Here is a 23027-nt window from a genome sequence, read left to right on the forward strand (position 1 = left end):
GGAGATGTTCTTGATAAATCGCTCGCTGTTTTTGCAGAAAATATGCGAAGGCCAGATAAAATACAACGGCAACACGGCCAATCTTTCAACGCACCTACTGAGACGCCATGTGATTGTTAAAACCGAACGCCAAGCTAACTCTAGCGCTATTTGCCATTAATCGCTGTGTTTACTTGTTTATATCCATAATTCATGTATCCCTGACTCCATTACAAGAACAACTTTGAGGAATCCTGATCAGCACTGTCCAGTATCCAGCTATTTATTTACCAGTCACACTGATTGAATTTTTGGCAAAAAAAAGTTACTGTATCGATTTCAAGGCATTGAATTGTATCGTATCATATCGTATGGTATCGTGTTGTATCGTGTCGTATTGTATCATATGGTATGGTATGGTATGGTATGGTATGGTATGGTATTGTATCGTGTCGTATCGTATCATATCGTATGGTATGGTATGGTATGGTATGGTATGGTATGGTATGGTATCGCTCTAGATGAGCCAAATATCGTCCTTGAATCGTATCGTATCGTATCGTATCGTATCTTATCGTATCACATCGCATCGTATCGTATCGTATCGTATCGTATCATATCACTCTAGATGAGCCAAATATCGTCCTTGAATCGTATTGTATTGTATCGTATCGTATCTTATCGCATCGTATCGTATCATATCGTATCGTATCGTATCGTATCATATCACTCTAGATGAGCCAAATATCGTCCTTGAATCGTATCGTATCGTATCGTATCGTATCGTATCGTATCGTATCGTATCTTATCGCATCGTATCGTATCATATCGTATCGCTCTAGATGAGCCAAATATCGTCCGTTGTATCGTATCGGAATCAGGGAAAGTGATACGTATCGTATCATTGTAAAAACTTATTGTTACACCCCTAGTAGACACAGGTTGAGGGCACAATGTCAGATATACAGTGGAGTGAAACTGCTAGTGAAACTGTTAGTGAAAGCTACTAAAAGACTAAACCACTGTCTGGACATTTGATTATTCCTCAGTTTACCAAAGTAAATTTAAAGACCTCATTTATTTCTACTGACCCAACAATGACACTTATTTGATGCAGTAACTGGTCAGGTGTGTGTAGGTGAGAAAGTGAGCAGGGTTTGAACACAACTATTCCTGACAATTTTCACGTGTGCAACCAAGTGCAAAACCTTATTCTTCTTATCAGGGTGAGAACAACCAAGAGATGATAAGAGATCATCGGGCTGTTACAGTATGTCTCTAAGGCAGGGCAACATTCCATTAAAGTAAGTCAAAGTAAAATCCTCCCACACAACATGTGGAATTATTCTCTCCTCATCCCTCTGAAATAGCTCATAGAGTTTATACAAAATAAAGAGGATAATAATAACAAAAGTAGTCTCCGTCTTATCAGCAGTACATGACAGTGACTGGCTGATATATAATTTGAATAAAAAGACCATTACCAGCCTTGTTTGTCAGTGAACTCGCACACTGTAATTCTACCTGAAGCTGTGTTGACATAAAAAGCTCTCACTAGTACAGGATGTACCACAGAGTACTGGTTCACTCCAGCAGACACAGGAGGATTGTTTCCATGTGTTGTCTGGGGGTCTGAGGCTCTGAGCTTGCTTGTTGTGCTGCGCTGACGTAAGATTTTGAACATATTTTGTCAGTGCCAGCTCTGTAGCCTTTTTGGTGCCCTAGGCGAAATTTGGATTTGGAGCCCACACAGTTGAACAAACACACCATTTTAAAAAGGAGAAATCTCCCTGCAACATCAGTGAAACCAGCAAAGAAAGCAAAAGCCTTTAAAAGTCTTTCCTGTTACTCTTTCTTGTCGTCACTAATTCCATACTGTAATTTTCATTATCTGGAGAAACTACAAGGGAATAGGGCAAAAAATATATGATTTCTAGATAAATGTAGGGCTGTGTATTGGCAAGAATCTGGCGATACGATACGTATCACGATACAAGGGGTTAGGATTCATTATATTGCGAGATATTGCGACACTGTAAGCCAGGGGTCTGCAACCTGCGGCTCCGGAGCCACATGCGGCTCTTTAGCCCCTTGAAAAAAAAACATGTTCCTCTGTGTCCTCCGGTGTCCTCAGGTGCTCCTAATGGCATCTGCAAGATTTCACAGACCGGAGGAAAACAAGCAGTCGTAGCTGATCTAGAGTCTGCCGTCCGGCTGCCGTTTCTGAGAGCCGGCTGTCAGTCACTCGCAAACTCCGATCAAACGGTCAAACTAGGCAGCGCTGATCAAATATGAATCAATATTCTGTTACTGTAATGTCTATTTCTCTCCTCAGATGTTCTCAGAATCATCTTATAGTGTACTGTTTAGCTGTAAAATGAGAAAGTTTGTGACACCGGCAGCCATGTTGAGATCTGCTGAGGAAATACCAAGCACTGCCCACCAGCCGGAGCACAGCCAATAGGAACGCTCTCTCTCTCTGAAATGACCTGTGATTGGTCAAAGTCTCCCATCACGGCTACATTTTTTAGATTTTCTCTCTTTAATTACAATATACTGAAAGATCATTATGGAATTATTGTCCAATGATGCCAAACATATACTGCTTACTGAAGCTTCAACTAATTACTTTTTAATGATTCATAAATCATAGCTCATTTACTAAAACTCAATTGATCAGTTATAAGCATTAATGAGAACAACTTTTGGGTTGCCGGTTGCCAATGCCATTGACGAGATATTGCGACACTGTAAGCCAGGGGTCTGCAACCTGCAGACTGATTGGACAATTTGACCACTTGGATTGGACCAAAATCCATTTATCAACAACTTATTAATGACTCATTAACATTTCTAACTGGATATTTAATGATTAAAACCCTTAATGGATGCATTATTAACATGTCTAACTGTAGACTTGCTGGATTATTATTAGGAGTTATTATTTGTGGATTACCAACATTTATAACTCTATTATTACCAAATAGAAAGGACCTACACAGGTCAATGAAAAAATTTAGTTAATATTAATGGCTTATACATGATCTATTAAGCAGTAAGGTTATGAAGTCATAAACCATTTCTAAAGGTTCTGTATTAGAACGTGGTAGCAAACCGTGAGACTGGCTCATCAGATAAACTTGGTAGCTGCAGTTCAGAGCGTGGCATTGGGGAAATCCAAGTGGAACTCTTTCCACATGCAGGAACACACATTTCTGGCTTTAGCAAACTCCATGTTCCCACAACGAACACATCAGATGCTCAGCAGTAAGCTAGCAGAAAGCTGAGCCTTTTCAAATCCTTGAACAGAATAACACGTCTCAACTAACACATTTACACACGCACAGATGACGGCGATGTAGAAAAGAAGTGTGAGAGTCAGTGGATGGGACGTTTATGAGCAATACGGTCTGCACACGCTCAGATTGCTACTGTATGTGACCAAATATGGCTGCTGAGAGCCAGACCGGTCTGTCAGCGACACCCCCCCTCTCATATCACTACTATTTTGAAAAATGTTCTTAACTGATAGCCGACCCTCGTTAACCGATTATTAACCGTTAACCGACAAGATTTGTGCCTCGCATGCAGCGGTGTACCGTCCGGGAGCGTTAACTTAGCAGCTACAGTGCTGCGTGTAGTGTCGCGGACATTTAGTTTAGTGTAGCCGGTTGTCAGCTGTGTGTCTGCCCGGCATAACTTTAGCAAGTGTCCAACAAACAGTGTGTGTATTTGTGCTACGTTAGCATCTCTAGCATTGCCGGAGGCTTCGTGCTCGCCGTTGCACACGTAGTCTGCATAACTTTAGCGAGTGTTTGACAGACTGTGTGTTGGCGGTGAGTGTGCGGTTGTTGGTGGTGTTCTAGCTGTGAACGTAGGTGTAGCAGTGTATCTACAGTTTATTTGTTGGTGAATAAATGCTAAGAAACTGCAACTCCTCCGCTCCACTCAAGCGAGCCGGAGACCGGAGCCGACTTCCTGTATCCTGCGACTCCGGCTCCGCCTCTTCAGGTGGGCTGTTAAGGTGGACCAGCTTTTCTCCTTAAAGAGACGAGCCGCTCCTCTGAGCCGCTCAGCTTTTGAGTTAATTATTAACATTTTGTTTAACCGTTTTAACCGATAACGTTAATCGGTTAAAATGCTTAATGTCGGTTAACGGTTAAACGGTTTATTATGGACATCCCTAATCTCTACCAATAAAACTAGACTCTGATGTAGCGCCTGCTCATTCAGCAAAAGTGTAAAATGCTGTATGTGCTTTATTATCCCCAAAACATGCATCATTCGGTGACATTTTTGGCACACATTGATGATGCCACTATCATCCCCTCTCTCTCTCTAATCATCCAGACGCCCATTTCCAGCACCTTGTTGTGCATATCTGAATTGTCTTGACCAGGGATTAACCCAGGTTGACTGGCTTGGTTTGAATTGACAAAAGAAGGGTTGAACATGGGGTCAGATAACCCTGGTCCAGCCCTGGTCATTTGTGTGAAAGAGGTACTAGACATACCTGCCAATCGTCCCGATTTTCCCGAGAGACTTCCGTTTTTTATCGCCCTCTCTCCGGTTTCCTCCCGGTGTCACAATTCTCCCGTATTTCTCCCGATTTATGACAAATGTTCACACCTTTTTTTCCTTCTTCGTTATCTAAATCTGTTTCTGGCGCTGTACATCCCTACTGTTTTCACCCGGACAACAATACAGCTACACCTAATGTTGTTTACTGGCAGAAAAGAGCTGCTAACGACACAGCGCGGTTTGAGGTGCGCTCGCCGCAGTAACAGGTGGTGTTGTCACGTTGTGTCTGAAAAGGCCTTCAGTGAGTGAGAGCCGGAGAGGGAAACGGAGAGAACTAAGAGAAAGATTACTCAGGCAGGAGCAAAAAATGTATGAATGAACGAATAAAAGCTGATGATTAGTTTATACCAGAGATTTATACAAGTTCATGCCAGAGGGGTAAATTATTTAGTATTCTTTCCTGAGAATTAAAAGTAAAATTTAAAGTATTGAAGATAAAAAATGCTGTTGCAGTGTACTTATTATTTTGCCATTTTTATTTTTTTAAAGTCACCAGAAAGCAGGAAACAAGTATGATTGTGAGACAAACGTCAGGGTTTTTCTACCCGTGAAATGCATTTGATTTTCTGATTCCTCTTCAGTAAATTGACAGTACTGCAGTCAATGACAGTTATTTTTTCCTCTTTAGAGTACCATATTTTCATATTTTCCCTCAGCACACTAAATGTACTTGCATCCACAGTTAGGATACTGTAATTCTCACATCCTGACAACGTCTGATGTCTTCATTTGAGAGGAAAAAAACTTAAGAGTGGAGTTTCAGTTTCGTGCTGGTTCCTTGGCCTCTGGGAGTGAGGGGAGTGCCCAGGAATGTCTCCCAGTTGTGGCAAATATTTGGCCTGCCAGAGCTGTGAGAGGGCAACACTTAAAAAGAGGAAAGAAATGAGAGATCCTCTCATCTGCCTCTGCGCACAGCTGTACCCAACACACACTAAACTCCACTTACGCTGGTGTCGGTTGTGTGTGTGTGTTTGCGCAGACAAACTCATCAGCATGTGTGTGTGAAGAGTGGACGGCGGAGCGGAGGGTCCCGGCTTTACTGCTGTTTACTTTGAACATGACTATTTCCATTCACTCACCTCTGTGAAAAATACTCCGCTACTCTTTTTAACCTTAGCGGAGACCTGTTGAGCCGGCACACTGCTGCTTTATTAACAAAGTGACCCACATTCATACAGTTACACAGACTGTATAACCACAGCCTCTTTCTGTGGGCCACTGCAAACTCATTGCACTCATTGATCAGCCGATTAGTCTGTTGTCAGGTTATTAGATAGGCTTTATCAGTCACTATAAGCCCCATAGATGTGGGTCAATAGGGGCCTACTACACCCCACTAGTAGGTTTTATCATCTATTCACATAAAAGAACACCAGAGCGACCTCTAGCGACCGTAGTAATTATGACAGGAGCAGAAGAGGAAGTCAGGTGCTGTAGTATAGACAGCATGAGGGGTTTCAGCCAGGACACCGGAGTTGGCATCCCGTGTGAAACCATCAACGTGTAGTTGTCTTTGTGTTCATAATTATTTTAACACAATGTTTTTCCTTAAACTTAACTAAGTGTTGTTGTTTTTTTTGCCTAAACCTAAAAAAGTTGTATTTGAATTGCCTAAACCTAAAGAAGTTGTAGTTTTGTTGCCTAAACCTAAAGAAGTTGTAGTTTTATTGCATAAACCTAAAGAAGCTTTTTTGTTTGCGTTCAAAATGTGACGTTTCATTCAGTTTTACGCATTTTTTGAATGTTGTAAACTGAAATTCTGACCACATCTTACACATGCTCCTTCAACAACAGAAGGAAATAATGAAGATTTTTTTGGCATACTGTACTATGACTTATTCAACATACTATGACTTTTTTTATGATTTTTAGGACTTACTATACTGACTTTGTTCGAAGTACTATACTGTGACTTTTTTATTACCTTTTTTCAACATACTATACTACGACTTTTTATGATTTTTAGGACCTACTATACTGACTTTTTTTTACATACTATACTATGACTTTGTTGGACACACTGTACTATGACTTTTGGACATACAATGACATTTATCGACATACCATACTATGACTTTTTTTATGACTTCTATTGATATACTGTACTGTGACATTTCGACATACTATACTATGACATTTCAACATACTATACAATGACTGGAAACATTACTGTCTTTTGAAGGCCATTGCAGGTTTCAGGTTTGAAGATAGTGGACATACAGTGGTATTATATGAATCTTGAGACTGTGATGAGTCAGTTGGCAAACGGCAGTGTTATGGCCAGGCTGTTTGTGCCCCCTCTGGCACTACGCACAGCACGTGATGCACGTGTGCCTGCAAGAAAGCTTTGTAAAACATGACCTCCAGCCTGGAACATACAGCCAGCCTATATATGTAAGGCAGTAGTGGGGTTACACAACACATACTGTAGATGTCTTGGAAGAACAACACAGTCTGGATAAAAGGCTGCTGAGCTCATATTTGCAAAACTTTCCACTAGTTTACAGGAACAACAGACAGACAGAGGACAGACGAACGGGTTCTACTTAAACCTACTTACAACAATCAGGCCTGAGAGCAGCAGTGGAGCATTAAAATCGTATACCTCTGTCCAACCCGACAGGATATTCTCTCCCTGTCTTTGTTTATCCGTCTCATAATCATGACGCAAGGCTCTGTGCTACTAGCAGGAACCAGACCAGAAGGATTAAAGAAAATACACTTTGCAGCTTTCACTTAATAGGTTTAAAAGGAATGGTCTGTCAAACAGAAATGCAGCAGGGTGCACCTGATCGCAACTCCATGTAGCCACAAATGAGCCAATGAGAAATCACTGAGAATAGGCAGAAATGTTTCAACGCCAGGCAACAGAAAGACCTCTGAACAACACGAGCCCTTTAACTCAGCCCTAATATATCAATGGGTATTTTCCGTGCAGTGATCAACCAACACCAAACACAGTTTCAACTTAATATGTAATGAATAAAAAAGGGAATTTCAGCACCAGGATCAATATCAATGATCCTGTAGTAATTTTGGTGACTTTCTTATCTTTGACTTGCACCACTATCAGAACGAAGCATATTAAAGGGCTGTATTGCCTAAATTGCAAAAAAAAACACATTTTAACACTATCTGCATACCACTATACCACTAATAACACGTTCATTTCACTAATTTCTTTAAAGGGACTGTTTGCAAGAATCAGAAATTGTTTGTTAACAGCGACACCTGTTGCCGTTAAGTCAAAGAAAGTCAGCATCCTGTTGCTCACGTTTGTGCTCGCTCTACATAGACATGAACGAGCATTGCTCAAAACAGTGAGGTGACACACGTCAGCTAAAAGCACAATATCACTCTATATTTCAGCTGCTTGGCAGTAATGTTAGCTGACCAGACGAAGGTCTCTCCATGAATCAATGCTGATCCTAGTGTTGGCTTTTCCTGCCTCAGCCTCCCGACTGCGGCTGGAGGGAACAGGGGAGACACCGGAGTTTTGGTCGGAGACGATAACGTTTCTCTCTGCGGAGCCCCGCCACTTCACAAGACACGGGAAACCGCTGTTGGTCTGGAGGAGCTGCAGCAGTTATTTCTGCACAAACGTCCACTGAACATTCACTAGATATTCTCAGAGCTAAACTAACTCTTCTGCAGTGTGGAGTGTGCGCGCATGCACGTGAGAGTGGAGCGAAAGAGCGAGAACGAGCGCGATGGTTGAGTGAAGGCAAGCAGACAGAGGAGCAGAGTACAGCAGAGACTCCGGTCCTGGAGACCAAAGCTACGGTCTCCCCCGCGTCCTCTGACCGCGGCCAACACTGTTTAACAGACGAGCTTCACTAGATACAACCAAGAGGTTTTGGTGCTTCCGTGTAGTTTGTGTTGGAGTCTGAGTCTGAACAGTGTAGCCACACGCGAGCGCGCATGAGACACCGACCTGCAATGATTTATACGTGTAAGAAGTTACCAACAGTCCCTTTAACGCATTTTCACAGCTTGTAATTTTTAGGTAGCTAGAGTGAAGATACTGGTATCACATGAACTAGAAAACCTAATGAATCCGTTGATACCAACCGTGTTATACTAGCTTGTCGGGAAGGACAAATAAATAACGCTCCAAACTTACGCTAAAGTTTGGCGAGGAAAAACTGTCATGGCTATTTTCAAAGGGTTCCCTTGACCTCTGACCTCCAGATGTGTGAATGTAAATGGGTTCTATGGGTACCCACGAGTCTCCCCTTTACAGACATGCCCACTTTATGATAATCACATGCAGTTTGGGGCAAGTCATAGTCAAGTCAGCACACTGACACACTGACAGCTGTTGTTGCCTGTTGGGCTGCAGTTTGCCATGTTATGATTTGAGCATATTGTTTTATGCTAAATGCAGTACCTGTGAGGGTTTCTGGACAATATCTGTCATTGTTTTGTGTTGTTAATTGATTTCCAATAATAAATATATACATACATTTGCATAAAGCAGCATATTTGCCCACTCCCATGTTGATAAGAGGATTAAATACTTGAAAAATCTCCCTTTAAGGTTCATTTTGAACAGATACAGATAACAATTGTGATCGATTGACAGCCCTAGAATAGAGATAGAATAGAGATATTTTTACTTTTTGGATGGGTCAAGTCTCTCTCTGGCTCTCTGACTTTTTATCAAGGATTTCTTAGGACTTCTCTACATGTACAGTTTACACGGGTGGATAAGCAGGGTGGAGGTGTTGGTGCTAGGAGGCGATGGAGCTGCAGGGTGTGAGGTTATCTGGAGGCCTGTACGCTCACAGTTTGGTAAACTACTTTTGGGTCAGGAATGTTTCGTTTTGCTAGCATTCCTCATGTGCATGTAAAAAACTGAAGAAGCACAGCTTTGGCAGAGATACCTGGTTCAAGAGGTGAACGATGACGGACGGCCTGCTGGGCGCATGTTTTCTATCAATATGGGATTCATTTTGTAGGCATATGAGAGTGTTTCTGCATGTGCTCTGTGCATGTGATGTGTGTGCACATGGGTGTGTGAGTGTGCTCACCTTGCAAATACTCACATATACTGTACATTTAATAACATGGATGTCGGCTGTATGTGTGTGTGGGTCTCACCAGTGCAGACGCAGGGCGTGCAGGAAAGCCGACAGCCCCTCCATGATGAGCAGGATGGCAACAGTGAGGGTGGCAAAGGCCGAGAAGATGATAGACAGGGCGAAGAACCCGGCCCCGCTCCGAGAGGACAGACCCAGGTGCATCACCATGGTCCAGAGCACCTCGGACAACTCTGCACACACACACACACAGACAGTGAAGACAACAAGGTTCACACCCAAATATATGCACGTCAAGCATCTTTAAATGCACCGTTATTGAATCAATCTACCTACTGTATATGGTCAAATAGGAAGGCGCTGCGGTCAAAAAGTAAAAAAATGACGTCCTAGCGTCTTCTCCTAACCACTTCTCCTTGACCTCGATGGAAAACGTCATGAGGTCAAGGAAAGACGTGAAGGAGAATTCATAAAGACAACCGCCGTGTTGAGAGACTACGACTGCTCTAACACTATAGGCTCCGTAATTATGATGCGACAGCGGCGGATGTTACAGCCCGGACACACCAGGAACATCAGGAGCGCGTTGCGGCTGCGTTACCTGTTGTTTTTTATTTCGGCGTCTGTGTTAACAGGTTAGAGCAGCCACACTGCCCGCGTGAGACACGCGTCACACAGCAGCAACAGACAGTGAAAGTGATCTATTGACTGTATATTGACATCATATCAGCAACATTACTACAGTTTCGATGTCTATCTGTAGAATATGTTACGGAGATGAAAAAAAAGTAAAGACTTATTTTTAAATCAACACCTCCTGCTTTCATTTCAAAATAAAAGCCCTCAAGCGTTTTTTTCTGTGGACATAATTCCTTCATTTGTTAACACAAGACTTTTATTCTGAAATATGTGTCGGACAGTGTTCTAGAAAATGCAGTGACTTGGAGAGCTCCATGAATGAATATAGTACGGAGTTTTAATTGATGATTATTACTATTATTTACATATTACCACACGTTTCTTAACCTTTCTCGGTCTAAATTAAATATTAATTATATTTATATTGAAATGAAATGGCCATTAAAAGGCAAACTCTATTTAGAAAGAAAGGGCTGACAGCAGCAGCAGCAGCAGAAACGCAGCGCAGCCGCAGCCGCAGCCGCAGCGCGCTCCTGATGTTCCTGGTGTGTCCAGTGACGCTTGTCTGCTGTGGTGAAACTACAATGTTCTGAAGATGGACTACAAAAGGCGCCGCTACCCCCCTGTGCGTTGTTAAATAGGTCTTTCAGTGACAGACTGCTTCACCCACGATGTGTGAAAGAGAAATACCACAGGTCCTCCTGCTGCTGGAACACTCTATCAACATATAATAAAGGATTATCTGACCTAATGTGGACAACCGGTGAAAAATATCACTTCATTACCAAGGACGGAATTGAAATAAAAAAAGGAATAGCCTATAGACTGCACTGTCCACTCATATTTATCAATCCCAATTAGTATATGACTGAATGAAAATAATATGTATTGGCGGCTGGTTAGCTCAGTCGGTAGAGCGAGTGCCCATGTATCGCCAAGGCTCAGTCCTAGCAGCGGTGGACCCGGGTTTGAATCCGGCCTGTGGTCCTTTCCGCATGTCATTTCTCTCTCTCCCCCTTTCCAACACTCTATCCACTGTCCTATCAATAAATACTTAAAAATCACCCCAAAAAATAACTTTAAAAATAAAAATAATATGTATTATCTCCTTTCCTTTGGTAAAGGATGCTCCAGTGTATCCTCTGCTAAAGGAGATAATAACGGAAGCATCGAAGCACCTTTCCTCAGCATTTAGAGGATTCAAACAGCTCTCATCATGGCTGCTGCTAAGATACTTCCTGGTCAATTTCACTCCCTTATAGGAACCTTCCTGAACAAAAAAAGACTTTTCGACCGCAGCCATGCTCTTTATCTAAAAATAATGCTTCACAGAATGTGTATCATAAAACTGTGCATGCTTTTGCGAGTGTGTGTGTATGCAGGCTTTTACTCACGTGCATGAGCCAGGCTGAGGGCCCAGAGGCGCAGGTAGGAGGCTGTGTTGGAGATGCATCCCAGACAGTACTCTATGGTGTGGATGGCCTGGTGGACAGCTACGTCACCAAAGTCAAACTGTGGTGGGAAGACAAGATGGTTAGCACGCACAGCATGGTTTCATACACACACATATATATATATTTATATATATATATATTGGCATTGAGCTGATTACTGTCACTGTAAAGCCCCGGACACACCAGGAACGTCAGGAGCGCGTGGCGGCTGCGTGATACATGCGTCGGGCGTTCACACCAGCTGCATTTCAGCTGCGTGTCAGCTGCTGCTGTCAGCCCTTTCTTTCTACATAGAGTTTGCCTTTTAATGGCCATTTCATTTCATTATAAATATCATTTGTATTTATTTTAGACAGAGAAAGGTTAAGAAACGTGTGTTCATTTGTAAATAATAGTAATAATCCACAATTAAAACTCTGCACTATATTCATTGATGGAGCTCTCCAAGTCACTGCATGTTCTAGAACACTGACAGGAACATATTTCAGAATAAAAGCCTTGTCCTAACAAATGAAGGAATTCTGTCCTTAGAAAAAAACGCTTGAGGGCTTTTATTATGAAATGAAAGCAGGAAGTGTTGATTTAAAAATAAGTCTTTACTTTTTTTTCATCTCCCTAACATATTCTGCAGATAAACATCGAAACTGTAGTAATGTAGCTGATATGATGTTAATATACAGTCAATAGATCACTTCCACTGTCTGTAACATATTCCACAGATGTCTAGACATCGAAACTGTAGTAGTGTTGCTGATATGATGTTAATATACTGTCAATAGATCACTTTCACTCTCTGTTGGTGCTGTGAGACGCGTCAAAAATAGGCGAGACCTCTATTCGCAGCTGAGACGCGTGTCTCACAGTCTCTTAGTGTGGCTGCTCTAACCTGTTAACATGGACGCTGAAATAAAAAACAACAAGTAACACAGCTGCTACGCGCTCCTGACCTTCCTGGTGTGTCCGGGCTGTCACTCAATGTGTACATGCAGCGAATCAAGCACCTTACGGCTTTTAATCACTATACGGCTTTGCTCAGGGACTTCTCAGTGGTGATAATGAGGGGAGAGCAGTGCACAGTCGTTCACTTCTCCTGCCAGTCCAAAAGGTCGAACCGGCAACCTTCAGGTCACAAGCCCACTTCCCTAAAACCTTCAGGCCACCACTGCATCCACTGAGTTTCAACTAGAACATCGTCATCGTCATCGTCATTCATCGTCATTCATCATCATTCACAGACATCTTTTGTTTCTGGTGCTTTTACTAGCGGGTATATCTATATTCTCCATGGTCATAACAGGAGCTTTAATGAGGTACTGCAGTGATTAAGTGTTGCACTGACATAAAGTCTCCAAACATACAAAAAGAACGGTCCAAATTGGTGCAGCAGAGGCCGAGCACCAAGAATATTGGATCCCACACTACCCTAATTCATGTCTCTCATTAAACCCTCCCTGCCTGGGAAACACGTCTTTCAAAAAACACTGTTTTCACAGGCTAAGTAGTACTAAACTACAACACGTAAACTGACTTTGACATGTGAAATAGAGGAAAGCAACTTCAGGGATTATTTTGTCCACAGCTTTGCTCCAATCACTAAACTATCTCCCTTTAAGAATGAATATTTCTGTTTAGTTTAGCTTTTACTTTTGTACTAGCATTGGGTGCGTTTGTCAAAATTGATGTTTAAAGATTTTGTGATTCTTTAAAGCTGGCACGAGGAGTTTTGTGTCGATTTTTGGCGGTCCCTGTGGACAAAAGCGGTAGTGTGTTTCCGAGCACCAGAGTCCCTTTAGAAAACTTCTCATTTTACTGCAGCAGGGTCTGAAAGTCTGTCTAGTTCCTAATTCTCCCTTGCCTCCCTTCCCTCCAGCGGGCCCAGCAATACGGCCTGAGCCTCCAGCAGCGTGGTGTCGTCGTCGTAGCGAAGCAGCGAGGCAAATAACTTTAAAGACACAGCCAATGTTCTTGCTGATGGTCTTATGCAGGTCACATGGAAGCATCAGTATTACATCGAGACTGCTTCATAACCAGTTAAAAGTTCCTCACAGTAACTTTTAATATATATATTTTTTATAAATTAAACAGTTGATTAACGCATTAACAAAGTTGTGTTTAATATACTGACTACGATAGTAAACCGCAGGAAAAAAAGAGACTAAAACAAACACTTTACTTAACATTGAGAGATGATTATCACCCACTCAAAGTGTGGCCAATAATAACAGCTGTACTGTCAGTATGGATGGAAATTCCGTTATCATTTTAATGAGCGGCTGCTTTGACCTTTGACCCCTCTCCTGAGCCTTCAGCTATGGTCAGGCAGAAAACAAAGAGCTAGTCTGGCTAGTCTGGGTTGTTTGAGTTTGTTTCTTCTTTTTTTTTTCCTAGCAAGATCACAGCGCAGGGACTTGTTTGTGTGTTGTAAAGCCAACAGAGTTCCTCCGTTCTCTCCTTCCTGGAGCAAGACGAGCCTTTCCTGTATGACGTGTTCAGGGAGGGGGGGGGTGGGGGGGGGGGGGGAACACTGGAGACTAATGCTCTAAGTTTGCTCTTGTTGGGTTTGGCTTTGCGCTGGTCTGGTTTCCTCTTTCCATGCTTCTCTTTTGTCCTCGGAGCCATTAAATAGAGTTCATGGAAGCAGGACTCATTGTTTCCATTCAAAGGGTCTCCGACATAAGTGGCTAATGAAAACAACACCGGCTAACATGCCGTAATGGCAAAATACACGGAGGCTATAGCGGCTCTGATCAGAAATGTTGTGAACAAAACATTTCAGCTGAGCAGAGTTACTGTATATGATTTCACAACGTACATTCACAATCTACAAGAGTTTAGAGCAGGGTCAGCAACCTTTACTATCTAAAGAGACATTTTAGGCAAAATAAAAAATAAGAAATCTGTCTGGAGCCGCAAAAGTTTGAGCATTGTGATGAAGGTAACACAGTTTATAGTCTAAGTACACACGCAGGCAAAATTGTTGGTACCCTTCCGTTAAAGAAAGAAAAACCCACAATGGTCACTGAAATAACTTGAAACTGACAAAAGTAATAATAAATAAAAATGTACTGAAAATTAACTAATGAAAATCAGATATTGTTTTTGAATTGTGGTTCAACAGAATCATTTTAAAAAACAAACTAATGAAACTGGCCTGGACAAAAATGATGGTACCCCTAGAAAAGATGTAAAATAGTTTGACCATAGGGACATGTTAAACTAAGGTGTGTCCTGTAAATGGCATCACAGGTGTCTTCAAACTTTTAATCAGTCAGTCTGCCTATTTAAAGGGTCAAAAGTAGTCACTGTGCTGTTTGGCATCATGGTGTGTACCACACTGAACATGGACCACAGAAAGCTAAGGAGAGAGTTGTCTCAGGAGATCAGAAAGAACATTATAGACCTTCATGTTAAAGGTAAAGGCTATAAGACCATCTCCAAGCAGCTTGATGTTCCTGTGACTACAGTTGCACATATTATTCAGAAGTTTAAGGTCCATGGGACTGTAGCCAACCTCCCTGGACGTGGCCGCAAGAGGAAAATTGATGACAAATTGAAGAGACGGATAATACGAATGGTAACCAAAGAGCCCAGAACAACTTCCAGAGAGATTAGAGGTGAACTCCAAGGTCAAGGTACATCAGTGTCAGATCGTACCATCCGTCACTGTTTGAGCCAAAGTGGACTTAATGGAAGACGACCGAGGAGGACGCAAATCATAAAAAAGCGAGACTGGAATTTGCCAAAATGCATATTGACAAGCCACAAAGCTTCTGGGAGAATGTCCTTTGGACAGATGAGACAAAACTGGAGCTTTTTGGCAAGTCACATCAGCTCTATGTTTACAGACGCAAAAATGAAGCATACAAAGAAAAGAACACTGTACCTAATGTGAAACATGGAGGAGGCTCGGTTATGTTATGGGGCTGCTTTGCTGCATCTGGCACAAGAACAAAACATTGGACTATTCTGAAGTGGCCTTCTATGAGCCCTGATCTAAATCCTATTGAACATCTGTGGAAGGAGCTGAAACATGCAGTCTGGAGAAGGCACCCTTCAAACCTGAGACAGCTGGAGCAGTTTGCTCAAGAGGAGTGGGCCAAAATACCTGTCGACAGGTGCAGAAGTCTCATTGAGAGTTACAGAAATCACTTGATTGAAGTGATTGCCTCGAAAGGTTGTACAACTAAATATTAAGTTAAGGGTACCATCATTTTTGTCCAGGCCAGTTTCATTAGTTTGTTTTTTAAAATGATTCTGTTGAACCACAATTCAAAAACAATGTCTGATTTTCATTAGTTAATTTTCAGTGAATTTTTATTTATTATTACTTTTGTCAGTTTCAACTTATTTCAGTGACCATTGTGGGTTTTTCTTTCTTTAACGGAAGGGTACCAACAATTTTGCCTACGTGTGTATATAGTACAGGGGTCACCAACGCGGTGCCCGCGGGCAACAGGTCGCCCGTAAGGACTAGATGAGTCGCGCGCTGGCCTGTTCTAAAAATAGCTCAAATAGCAGCACTTACCAGTGAGCTGCCTCTATTTTTTTTAAATTTTATTTATTTTATTTTTTTGCTATTGTTGTTTAAATCAGACTTGCATGTAACTTACAAATGACAACATATATATATAAAAACACTTAAAATTTAAAATGTTTTTTGTGTTTAATATAAATGAACTCTGACCTAGTATAGTTCAAAGGTCAGTATTGTGCGCATGACCAAAACGTAGCGTTTGTTGCGCTCATACAAACAAGCTAGCAGACGCAACGAAAATGAGGAGAAGAGTTACCCCAAAAAATGGCAGAAAAAAGAAAGAAAACATATCATTTTCACGACGAATGGGAGGTAGAGTTTTTTTTTACCACTGTGAAAGGATCCTGCGTGTGTCTCATTTGCGGGGCAACTGTGGCGATAGCAAAGCGGCACAATGTGGAGAGACATTTCACTACATGTCACACAAGCTACCATGCTAACTACCCACCGGGCAGCGCACTGCGAGCAGAAAAAGCCCGCGAGTTAAAGGCAGCTTTGTGCAAACAGCAGTCTTTTTTCACTAGACCGGTTAAAAACTCCCAAAAAGCAACCGAAGCCTCGTTTAGAGCTACGCAATTCTTGATGAAGAAAAAGAAGGCATTTACAGACGGGGAGGTTGTCAAAGAAGCAATGATGATAATTGCTAAAACTGTGCTTGAAGACGAGAAGTATGGAACCGATGTACTCTCCAGTCTCTCCAATGTTCAACTCGGGGCAACTACAATGGTAAGAAGAGTGTCGATGATGTCTGGGAACTTGGCCGACCAGCTGGACCGTGATCTGGCGAGGTGCCGGTGGTTCAGCATCCAGTGTGACGAGTCGGTGGACAGCAGCAGTACGGCTCAGCTGATGGTCTTTATCCGGATGGTGTTTGATGATTTCTCCACAAAAGAAGAACTTCTGACACTACTGCCCCTGAAGACAACTACGAGGGGAGTTGACATTTATAACGCAGTGAAGGAGTTTTTGGTGGAAAAAAAGGTGCCGCTGGAAAAAGCTGGTATCAGTGACTACGGATGGGGCTCCTGCTATGATCGGCCGACACACAGGATTCGTTGCTCACTGTAAAGCTGACCCAGAGTTCCCAAACTTTCTGCAGTACCACTGCATCATACACCAGCAGGCCTTATGTGCAAAAGTGATCTGCTTTGAGCACGTAATGACTCCCGTCGTGAAGATCATAAACAGCATCCGCTCCAGAGCTAAACAGCACAGAACATTCAAGGTACTTTTGGAGGAGCTGTCAGCTGAATATGATGACCTGCTACTACACACAGAAATCCGATGGCTCAGCAGGGGACGAATTTTGCAACGTTTTTTGTCACTTTTGGGTGAAATCAAAGAGTTCATGCAGTCCAGAGGTGAGGACACCGTGCTGCTGGAGGACACTGAGTGGATACTTGACCTTGCATTTTTAACGGACATTACTGGGAAACTGAACAGTTTGAACTGTGAGCTGCAAGGCAAAGGTAAAACTGTCGCCGATATGATAAGTGCTTTAAATGCATTTAAAGCTAAGATGAACCTTTTCTCTGTGCATTTACAGAGAAAAAAAGTGCTGCACTTTCCCTCTGTGCAGATGGTGCTGAAAGACAATGCTTCTGCATCTGAGGCTTTTGACAAAGTTGCAGAAAAGTACTCTCAGGTCATAAACAGAGTTGGGCAAGAGTTTGAGAACAGGTTTTGTGACCTGGATCAGCTTGAGCCATGTGTGTCGTTCATTTCTAATCCTTTCATGAACGTGGACATATCATGTATTGCTGAGCAGTTAAGTGCAACATTCAGCCTGGATGCTGAACAGGTGGAGATTGAAATTGTAACACTGCAAAATGACCTCCACCTCAAAGCCCATCAGGCTGCACCAAACTTTTGGTGCCTTCTTGACACAGAAAAGTACAGTGGTGTATGCGCAGCAGCTATGAAGGTTGCAAGCCTGTTTGGTTCAACTTATCTTTGTGAATCAGCCTTTTCTGACATGAACTTCATCAAGAACAAACACAGAACACGCCTCACTGATGCACATCTGCAAGACTCACTCAGAGTTGCAGTGTCAAGTTACACACCAGAGTACAACACACTGGTTAACAGCATGCAATGCCAGGCTTCCCACTAACTGACAAAGAAACAGATAACAGATTTGGTGTCCAGTTCAAAGTGTGACATGATTTATTTAAAAATTTGAGAGTTGATTTTTGTATTTTACATGAGTTATTATTTGTACAAACATGGTGCAAAGTAATTCATGATTTGTTAAAAAATGTTAGTGGCTAGCTAGTTAAAATGGGATATTGTGATTTCACAAGACTGTCGTAGAAGTGATCATTTTCAAATGTTTGAAAAATTTGAAAAACATGTGCACTTAGAGAAAATATAAAAATAAAGTGTTGCATATTGATATTTATCTGTTTCTATATATTTGTTGTGAGAAATCATTAACATGATCAGTGTTTTCACAAAGATAAATATCATTAATTATTAATAATAACATAGAGTTAAAGGTAAATTGAGCAAATTGGCTATTTCTGGCAATTTATTTAAGTGTGTATCAAACTGGTAGCCCTTCGCATTAATCAGTACCCAAGAAGTAGCTCTTGGTTTCAAAAAGGTTGGTGACCCCTGATATAGTATATAAGTCTAATGCAGTGAGGACCAAAGAGCAAATGTACTATGGAGTATTAGGGCCACATTGAGGGAAAAAACATCTGAGATTTCCAGAATAAAGGCATAATATTAAGAGAAAAAGTCATACTATAACAAGAATAAAGTCATAACTTTACGAGAAAAAAGTCGTAATATTACGAGAATAAAGTCATAACTTTACGAGAAAAAAAGTCGTAATATTACAAGAATAAAGTCATAACTTAACGAGAAAAAAAAGTCGTAATATTACGATAATAAAGTCATAACTTTACGAGAAAAAACTTTGTAATATTACGAGAATAAAGTCATAACTTTACGAGAAAAAAAAATTAAATAACACGTAAAATTACGACTTTATAATGTTCCGCCTTTTTTTCTTGTAAACTTCTGACTTTATTCTCGTAATATTATGACTTTATTCTCGTAATATTATGACTTTATTCTCGAAATCTCAGATTTATTTTTCTTCCTCAATGTGGCCCTAATACTCCGTAGTACTGTCGTACCATAGACCTACAAAAATGATGAATAAAAAATAAAATGTAAACAAAAAACAGTTATTCATTTCCATTTTTAAAAATCCACAGGGAGCAACTGGAGAGGGGCTGAAGAGCCGCAGGTTGCTGACCTCTGGTTTAGAGTTTAGTTTTCTTGACTTGTCTCCTAGAGGCGTATTTGTCTTCAACCTAGCCATGGCCGTCACTGGAAACTGTTCAGAAAAGGGCAGGCACTTTGAAAAAATACTTGGCAGGTGCCGTCAGTGCTGAACTTTGCTCTTCTTTCAGGTAAGAAATACTCTCTTTTTTCTTTTTTTTACCTTTATTTATTCAGGGGGAGATTCACTGAGAACAATGCTCTCTTTTTCAGGAACGTCCTGATCACATTCACACCTGGAAGCTGCCCAGTACAACCACAGTGCGATCTGCTGGCCACTGAGCAGCTCCACTGGAACAGTTGAGGGTTAAGGGCCTTGCTCAAGGGCACCTCAGTGGTGGATCTAACTGATGCTATAAAGTCACAATATAACGAGAATAGTCATAATTTTATGAGAAAAAAGTTGTAATATTACGTGAAAAAGTCTCAATATAACGAGAATAAAGCCATAACTTTACGAGAAAAAAGTTGTAATATAACGAGAAAAAGTCACAATATAACGAGAATAATGTCAGAACTTCACGAGAAAAAAGTCGTAATATAACGAGAATAACGTCATAACTTTACGAGAGAAAAATGTCATAATATTACGGGAAAAAGTCACAATATAACGAGAATAACGTCATAACTCCACGAGAAAAAAGTCGTAATATTACGAGAAAAAGTCACAATATAACGAGAATAACGTCATAACTTTACGAGAAAAAAGTTGTAATATTACGAGAAAAAGTCTCAATATAACAAGAATAAAGTCATAACTTTACGAGAAAAAAGTTGTAATATAACGAGAAAAAGTCACAATATAACGAGAATAATGTCAGAACTTTACGAGAAAAAAGTCGTAATATAACGAGAATAACGTCATAACTTTACGAGAGAAAAATTTCATAATATTACGGGAAAAAGTCGTAATATAACGAGAATAACGTCATAACTCCACGAGAAAAAAGTCGTAATATTACGAGAAAAAGTTACAATATAACGAGAATAACGTCATAACTTTATGAGAAAAAAGTTGTAATATAACGAGAAAAAGTCACAATATAACGAGAATAATGTCAGAACTTTACGAGAAAAAAGTCGTAATATAACGAGAATAACGTCATAACTTTACGAGAAAAAAGTCGTAATATAGCGAGAATAACGTCATAACTTTAAGAGAAAAAAGTCGTAATATAACGATAACAACGTCATAACTTTACGAGAAAAAGTTGTAATATAACAAGAATAAAGTCATAACTTTACGAGAATAAAGTCTAAATGTTACGAGAATAAAGTCATAACTTTACGAGAAAAAAAGTCGTAATATTACGAGAATAAAGTCAGAAGTTTACAAGAGAAAAAGTCATAATATTACGAGAATAAAATCATAACTTTACGAGAAAAAGGAAAATAAAATGTAAAATTACTACTTTATAATATTATGATTTTATTCTCTAAATCTCAGATTTATTTATTTTTTTCCTCAATGTGGCCATAATACTCCGTTGTACCGTCGTACATTAGACCTACAACAATGATAAATAAAAATGAAAATGTAAACAAAGAACAGTTATTCATTTCCACTAACTTTTTTAAAAACTCCACAGGGAGCCACTGTAGAGGAGCTGAAGAGCCGCATGTGGCTCCGGAGCTGCAGGTTGCAGACCCCTGATCTACATGAACCTCTTCACGAGCTGCCATTGTTGTTTAGAACCAACAATCGCTGTGTCTCACCGCGCCCGTAGCTCCTCACACGTCAGTCGCGGTCCCTGCTCTGGCTTGCTGGAATCAAACGCATTGCTTGAAGCCTAACAGAGATGGATTTCCGAGTGACCTTATGACATCACAAGAATCCAGCTGCCGTGCGAGGGGTAATTTGTCTCTGTCTGGGTGAGTGTTTTGACTTGTACTTGTTTGGATGGAAACACACTCTATTATCGTCGAAACAGACACAGTGACTGTCTCAACAGGCAAAAATATTGTGTAGTGTGATCCCGCCATGAGACAACAGTATTAAGAATATTGAATGGCCACTGTTTTGTTTTGTTTTAAACTAGGGCTGTCAATCGATTCAAATATTTAATGGCAGTTAATCGCATGATTGTCCGTAGTTAATCGGGATTAATCACAAATTAATCACACATGTTTTATCTGTTCAAAATGTACCTTCAAGGGAGATTTGTCAAGTATTTAATACTCTTATGAACATGTGAGTGGGCAAATATGCTGCTTTATACAAATGTATGTATATATTTATTATTGGAAATGAATTAACAACACAAAACAATGACAGATATTGTCCAGAAACCCTCACAGGTACTGCATTTAGCATAAAACAATATGCTCAAATCATAACATGGCGAACTCAGCAGCTGTCAGTGTGTCAGTGTGCTGATTTGACTATGACTTGCCCCAAACTGCATGTGATTATAATAAAGTGGGCATGTCTGTAAAGGGGAGACTCGTGGGTACCCATACAACCCATTCACATATCTGGAGGTCAGAGATCAAAGGGACACCTTTGAAAATGGACATGACAGTTTTTCCTCACCAAAATTTAGCGTAAGTTTGGAGCGTTATTTTACCTCCTTCACGACAAGCTAGTATGACATGGTTGGTACCGATGGATTCCTCAGGTTTTTCTAGTTTCATATGATACCAGTATCTTCACTCATAGCTTTAAACCTGAGCCGTTACAACTAAAAAATCGAAAGCAATGGCGTTAAAACAAATTTGCGTCGACGCATTATTAACAGCCCTCGTTATAAACCTCAAAGAAGCCTATAGTTCCTACAAAAGCCTATCATTTTCAGTGTGTGTTAATGTGTGTGTGTGTGTGTGTGTGTGTGTGTGTGTGTTTTTCCTCGTCAAAATTTATGGTATGTTTGTGGAGCGTTCTTGACAAGCTAGCGTGACACGGTTGGTACCGATAGATTCCTGAGGTTTTCTTGAGGTTTTCTTGTTACATATGATGCCAGTATCTTCACTCTAACTTTAAAACTGAACCCCGCTACAGCCTCCGAAAGATCCAATAGTGGTCTGGATTTTTAAGAGGTTAATTAAAAGTTGCGTTAATGCGTTATAGAAATTAGTGGCGCTAAAACAAATTTGCGTTATTATTGCGTTAACTCTGACAGCTCTATTTTAAACTAATTACAACTCGCACTCAACCCCTGACTTTGACCTGATCTTCACTTCATCTCAAAACCGCTCGTACTTGGATTTGTCTCGGATTCTATTTCAGTGGTCTTGGCACCAGCTTTATTCAAGGGTACGCTAAAAAAATATCCAACTTAACAAGTCATTAAGTCTCTCATTGAGTTTTAAAAGCTTTTTTTTCTCTTTAGAAGTGAGGGCATCTGCCAAAAGTTTTAACGTGCAATGAAAAAATGTCAAGAATGTCAAAGCTGATGTCATTTTCTTGAAACTAGATGTCAATGAAAAACTGCACTGAAACAAATGGAACTGTAGCAATCTCAAGAATGAGTATCTCACTAAATGACCTCGTAGTGAAATTTCACA

General features: G+C 40.8%; 1 protein-coding gene across 3 annotated transcripts in view; it reads right to left on the reverse strand.

Moving 5' to 3' along the window:
- Positions 1-23027, reverse strand: part of atp6v0a1b (ATPase H+ transporting V0 subunit a1b) — a 53752-nt gene that overhangs the window by 1961 nt on the left and 28764 nt on the right. For all 3 annotated transcript variants that reach the window (XM_037755270.1, XM_037755268.1, XM_037755269.1), the window contains 2 exons: positions 11636-11753; positions 9664-9835 (listed from right to left, as the gene is read on the reverse strand). In XM_037755270.1, the coding sequence (XP_037611198.1) occupies positions 9664-9835; positions 11636-11753 (290 nt within the window). The remainder of the gene's footprint in view (positions 1-9663; positions 9836-11635; positions 11754-23027) is intronic.

Source organism: Sebastes umbrosus, chromosome 20, assembly GCF_015220745.1.
Source record: "Sebastes umbrosus isolate fSebUmb1 chromosome 20, fSebUmb1.pri, whole genome shotgun sequence".
Taxonomy (NCBI): Eukaryota; Metazoa; Chordata; class Actinopteri; order Perciformes; family Sebastidae; genus Sebastes; species Sebastes umbrosus.